The sequence below is a fragment of the Centrocercus urophasianus genome, unplaced genomic scaffold (assembly GCF_019232065.1).
Source record: "Centrocercus urophasianus isolate 14NV4802_14NV808 unplaced genomic scaffold, USGS_Curo_1.0 seq_12, whole genome shotgun sequence".
NCBI lineage: Eukaryota > Metazoa > Chordata > Aves > Galliformes > Phasianidae > Centrocercus > Centrocercus urophasianus.
The window spans coordinates 28,972,231-28,978,642 of NW_024884364.1; the positions used below are offsets into that span (position 1 = coordinate 28,972,231).

At 43.6% G+C, this 6,412-nt stretch overlaps 1 protein-coding gene across 2 annotated transcripts; it reads right to left on the bottom strand.

Moving 5' to 3' along the window:
• Window positions 1-757: 757 nt before the first annotated feature.
• On the bottom strand, window positions 758-3,610 carry DNAJC28 (DnaJ heat shock protein family (Hsp40) member C28). Of its 2 annotated transcripts, none has more exons than XM_042810260.1 (2): window positions 3,523-3,610; window positions 758-2,296 (listed from the first exon to the last, which is right to left on the bottom strand). In XM_042810260.1, exon 2 carries the CDS (start codon window positions 2,243-2,245, stop codon window positions 1,124-1,126), a length of 1,122 nt encoding a protein of 373 aa, XP_042666194.1. In that variant the 5' UTR covers window positions 2,246-2,296; window positions 3,523-3,610; the 3' UTR covers window positions 758-1,123. The 2 variants fall into 2 exon arrangements, with proteins under 2 accessions (XP_042666194.1, XP_042666195.1); XM_042810261.1 differs by having other exon boundaries at window positions 3,530-3,593.
• Window positions 3,611-6,412: the final 2,802 nt, after the last annotated feature.

The window sequence follows — 6,412 nt, forward strand, 5'->3', positions numbered from 1 at the left end:
CCGCCTTCACGAGCGAAGCTCCGCCCCCCCCGTATTCCCGGGCGGGGGCGGCCCTGCCCCCTCCGGTACTGCTCCCCTGTGCGCGGGGCTCGGTGCCCTTCGCGTCGCTTTCTTCCCGTAACGCTGAAAGAGGCGGCACCAGAATCCTCAGCACAAACTTCAAACAACCCTCAGAACAAACTCCGGCTGGCACAAAAGGTTGGAGAGCCGGACTTCAGAGAGATGAAGGCAAAACACAGCAGTGACACTGAAACTGAATTGCTCCATCCCACATCTAGAGCAAATATAAACTACCATTCCTTGTTCGTCTTTCCTTTTTTTTAATCGTCATTATAATTATTGAAAAAGTGGCTTTTGCACCTGGCAGCTTTTCATGCTACAGGCACAAGGCTGGCTCTAAGTGCAGAGAATCAGGTCTCATCTGCTCCATTAGAACCAAGTAGCTTTAAAAGGTACACAAAAGCCATTCCGAATGCTGACTCATCCATTATGGCAACTTCAGTATTTAAACTGCTGATACTTAACTTCATGGAGAGCCAAAATGGATTCCATCAGAGTCAGATTTATTGGAATCCGGTTCCTATTTACGCTCGTGCAATGAATCCAACTTACAATTAGCGCTTTTCGCATGGGTCACTGCATTCATTTAAACAGCAATTCACATCCAATTCCCGTGGAACATAATGAGAATTAAAACCTAATGTTTCTCAGCCTGCTATCCAAAGGACATTTAAACAAGGAAGGATAAAGGTCAAAGTAAAGGGCACAGCCAGACTTTTACTTCCACTTTGTCCTTACAGTGTTTTACTGACGCGTCGGTTTCATGTTACAGAAACAGCATTGTACAAATCATTAAATCATTATACACCGAAAAGCACAAATTTTGATTTAAGCAGAAGGAAAAATGGGCTGCAATAGGAGAACTGAATTCACTTGTTCCTTAGCAGCATTCACAAAGAATTAATTACCCACAAGTGAACATCAGACACCCCAATTCCTTTCAAGAGGTATAACAGCCAGGTGGATTTTACATTTTCAGTGAATCTGAAATTTCTCTCACGCTACAGGTTTTAGTTATAAAGTGCATTCAAAAACGTGACAAGAGAGGTGAGCTAATATGATCTTATTTCAATGTAGTATTTAACCACTTCAGTAGAGAAGACTTCCACCCAAACCGTTTAACCCCTTCCCCTTCATTTTCCTTTGTGTCTGAATCAGAAGTCTCCGTGCTTTCCATCGAAGCTTCGTAGGTCTTTTGTGCTCGAATGATTTCTCTGTCTGCACTGAAGTGCACCATTTGTCTGCTCAGAATAGGAACAACTAAATTGAAGCTGTCAATTCTTTTGTTTAACTTCCTGATATCTTCCACGAACTGCTCACAGATGTGATTCCATTCCTTTTGCCTATACGGAGTCATTGGCTCTCCGAGCTTACTCCTGGATTCCACTAAGCTCTTTCTTAATCGCTCGATCGTTTCCCGGATTTCTTTCTGCAGGAGGATCCACTCCGGCTGGTATCCGTTGTCTATCAGAATCCTGTTCAGGTTGTGAGTCATAGGATCGATATGAGGACAATCCGAAAACTTCTGCAAAGGTTTTCCTTTCCCGCTGAGGTTGTCAAAATCTCCTTTTGCCATTGATTCCTGGATGAGGTCCTCGACCAACCGTTCAACTGCCTGAGTTATCTTCACTTTTTTGCTCTGTCTCACATCCTTGGCTCTCATAAGGTCCGTTGCAACGTACTGGTTTTCAAGTCTCCGCGTTCGGTATGCCAACACTTGCTCAGTAGCACGGTCTACTCTGAACTGCATGTACTGCTTTTCTCTTTGGCTTGGTGTTCCATAACCAACACCTTCAAAACTCAAGTAGTGTCTATGCTGTGGCGCGTTTGATTTGAGCTGGTCTTCCTCCTCCTCTTCCTTATTCTCAGTGGATTTCTTTTTGTTTGCCACATCATTAAGCACAACTCTGTACGCTTCTTCTACTTTCACAAATGCTGCAGAATCTGCTGTGATGGAACCGCTGTCTGGATGGTACTTTTTGGCAAGACTTCGATATGAATTTCTGATATCATCGAGTGAACATCCTTCCTCAAGCTCAAGAATTTTGTAAGAGTCCTTGACATTCCTTTTAGGTTTGTAGCCTGACAACATTCTATGGCCACAGATATAGGAAAACGGCTTCAGGCTTCTTGGAATCATTGCTTGATGTACCATTAAATGATGTCCTATGGTGTTAGTCAGCATCGTATAAAACCACTTTCTATTTCTTCAGATGCAGATACATTATAAACAAACCTACAAATACATTTTTTAAAAATCATATTAAGTATGTTTATGTGAACTTATACAGCTTGTTCAAGTCTCATCTTGTTATATTATTGGAACCAAAGAAATCCCTACCAAAAAAATCAGACCAGTATACTTTCTTTTGCAGACTAACAGTGAATTCTGAATTTCTTGTTAATTTCTACTGAAGCAGTACTAGTAGTATTACAATGTAAATGGAAATTAAATCACAATACAGCTTTCTCCTGCCATAGCAACAGCGGCACAGGTTTGTTATGCACGTCTTGCTTCCCAAAAGATCAAAGCTTTACTGCCTTTCTACAAACTCAGTGCAACATAAACTGGAACTATGCTTTTCATAGAGGAATTCCAGTGAACAACCCCAGCTGCTTCCCAACAGACTTGTGCTCCAGACCCCTCACAGCTCTGCTGCCCTTCTCTGGACACACTCCAGGGCCTTGATGTCTTTCTTGTAGTGAGGGGACAAAAACTGAACAGGGCCCTCAAGGTGCAGCCTCACCAGTGCCAAGTACAGAGGGACAGTAACCTCGCTGGACTTGCAACATAGCACAGCATGCAGATCACTGCTTTCTCTCCTACTAGGTTGTTGGTAAAGATAATTTTGTTCTATTTGTCCATTAAACCCACCTATGTACCACTTAAAAGGAATGATGATAGAATCACAGAATGGCCTGGGTTGAAAAGGACCACAATGATCATCCAGTTTCAACCCCCCTGCTATGTGCAGGGTCGCCAACCAGCAGACCAGGCTGCCCAGAGCCACATCCAGCCTGGCCTTGAATGCCTCCAGGGATGGGGCATCCACAGCCTCCTTGGGCAACCTGTTCCAGTGCCTCACCACCTCTGTGTGAAAAACTTCCTCCTAATATCTAACCTAAACCTCCCCTGTCTCAGTTTAAAACCATTCCCCCTTGTCCTATCACTATCAACCCTCGTAAACAGCCAATCAATGAATAATCTCTTGAAATTCAATATCCTGATATGAAGCGGTCCTTACAAATCGGGTTCTTACGCCCCTGGGCCCGCTCTAACTACGCTGGGCAGGCTGCGGGCTCAGGGCCGAGGCGAGCGGAACGCAGCAGCTAACCCCGCCCCTTCTGCTCCCAACGGCCGACCCCCACCAGGCCAAGGGGCGCTGGCAGACACGAAGAGGGCGCCCACACGCACTGCTATGTAGGGCGGGAGAGACACCCCTCCGCGCGACGCCGCCTCACCTGCTGCCTGCTGCCTGCTGCCCGCCGCCTCCCCGCTCCCCTGCCCTGCTCTCCCTGTCTCACACGGACGGCTCCCCGCGGCCCACCGGGGGGAGCCCGAGCGCCGCCGCCAGCTCTGCCGGGAGACACGTGACTCGGCGGCATGCGAGCGGAGGGGCAATGGCGGGCCCGCCGCTGGGGGCATGCGCGGTGCGGTTAGGCAGGCGGCAATATGGCGGCCAGCGCGCTTCTCTCTGAGTGCGTATGGTTATACGTGCGTGCGGTTGTACGTGCGATCTAGCGCTGAACCCGCCCTACCACGCTCACTGCCCACGTCCCTCAGTGCCACATCCACACGGCTCCTGAACACCTCCAGGGACGGTGACTGCACCACCTCCCTGGGCAGCCTGTGCCACTGCATCACCACTGTTTCTGAGAAGAAATTGTTCCTAATACCCAACCTGAACCTCCTGTGGCATAACTTGAAGTCGTTCCTTCTTGTCCTAAGAAAAATGTGGAATGCTTCATGAATTTGTGGAATGTTTCGGGACTGTGGGAATTTTGTTCCTGACTTAATTTTTCACACATTCTGGCTATTACAAGAAATCCTGGAAAGAAAGAGACAGAAGTGTTATTCTTCCATTTTATGAGAGATAAGACTCTTATTCTGGCAGTTTGCTGTTGAGTCATGGATAGAAAATGTGAAATAATCCACAAAAGTAAAGAAAAGGGTCTAGAAATAGTTGCTAAGCAATGCTTTAGGTTTTTATATGGCATGCGTGTCCACAAACCACAGCATTCCAGGACAGTGTCTGTCCAGCATACACCAACCATTAATTGTGTGGAATTTTTGAACAAACTTGGTGGGTTTGCTTTGAAAACTGCTCTAGTGGTGTGAAAACAACATGCTTGTTTTAGTGTATTCTTTTGTTCACTGCCGGACTTCAAGAGGCAGAGGTATTGTTCAGCCTTACGCTAATTTGGTTTTCAGTGCTGACTGAGCTGTAACTCAGCAAGCTTGTTTGTTGCCAACCAAATGGCTTCAGGTACTGTCATGGCAGGACTAGGATGCTGAAGAGAACAGCGTAGGACTTGGTGGAAAATAAAATAACACTACATGTTATCCCTGATGATGTCTATATTAAGTTCCTTCTGAAGGTAAAACATGTATTAATCAAGGGGGGGCATGATTCATGTACATGCAAGACATGAAGGTAATTTTTGTGTATAAATCTAAGGATATATTTCATTACACTAAACAGAGATGTGAGAGTTTGGTGGGTTGTTTTTAACCTAAATATTTCTTTTTAGACCATGAGAGCTGTGTTTTATTTTTACACACTGCCTTTGAGAATCCTCTCTTGTTAGAAGATGTAATATTGCTGTGAACAGCATGGAAAAGGAGTGATCCCTTTTTTTTTCCAGCATGGAAACTGAGTAAGCCTTTTTCATTTTTCTTTTTAGCTTTTTTTTTTTTTTTTTTTTTTTTAGGATTGAATACTGTTAACATTGTAGGACTGATTGGTTGGGAGGAGTTGTTTCATCATTAGCTAAGGAAAAATGGAAAGAAGGAAGAGCAGTGCACACTACTGAAGTTTTTGGGGAGGTCTGTTTTGTACAGCAGGAGGCACTAAGGTGATGCTGCCAGCTACCATCAGACACAATAAGGGGACAGGACAGCATGCATGTCTGTCTGCTTCTTTCAGGCTCTCATCCTTATCTCTGGCTTTAGGGGATCAGAAGTCATTTGGATCTGAAGCAGGAGCAGAAGGAAAGCTAGAATTCATCAGGAGGATTCCTCAGCCTTTTGTGTGAACAAGCTGCAGGGTCTGACGTGGTAAGAAAAGATGCTCCAAAAGAGATACCCCTCTGCAGAGCCCTTCCCCTAGGACTGGCTCTCTTATGGCTTTCTTTTCATCCAGTATGCATGCAAGTTGCTTGCTTTGCAAAAAAAAAAAAGGGGGTTTTTTTGTGTCCTCACTGTGATATAAAATGGAAATGTTTTTTTTTTCTTCTTCTTTTTTTCCCCACAGAATAGGAGGCATTGCTTGGTCTCACGCTGTTCCCAGTTAGCAATTTGAATTTATTCTGCCTTCTAAAACTTTGGTGAATTGTGAAATGATGATTAAGTGAAAAACTGCTTGGCTTTTAAAGACACTTTTTATTAATTACCACTGAAGCTTTGTAGAGTGCATCTTTGCTATAGATACAGCAGTTCTTGCTCCTTACTTTTAAGCTTACAGCACGTTCCTTGTGATTACAGAAATATTTGTCAAGCAGTGAAAAAAGAAAAGACAAAGGCTGACATACTGGACACTTACACAGTATGAAGGAAAAGGAAAGAAAATTCTTTTGCCAGGAAATGGGTCTGGTGATTGATAGAGCATTAAGCACACTCTCCCTGTTTATGTGCATGAAGTACAGTACTTAAAATTTAAAATCTCTCTTAGATAATTTACAGCAGGACAAGGCACCTGAAGTACTTATATTACACTTGGACAATTTAATAACTATGAAAATATATAGTTAAATTTTGTTTGTTGATATTAGGTGAAGACATCTTAATGCTGTCTCAGGAATTAGGAACGTGATTATTGTTATATAACAACAATAACTCAGTGTCATATATTTAACTTTTGTTAACCTTTGGAAGCTGCGTAATGAACTCAGACCAACAGTCATGATTTCTTTTGAAAAGGCTGACAACGTTGCCTACAAAGCAGTTGTTTTATGGTCACTTTAATTTATTATGTATTTCCTGGGTAAGGACTGCTTTATGCCAATAGCGTCTTCCTTAAAGGTCATGCTCTGAGATTATTTTTCTTTCTGACATTTGTCCACATCCAGCACATATGGAAAAATTAAATTTGCAGATGTTGGTATGATAATATTTCTAAAATAGATCAAAACT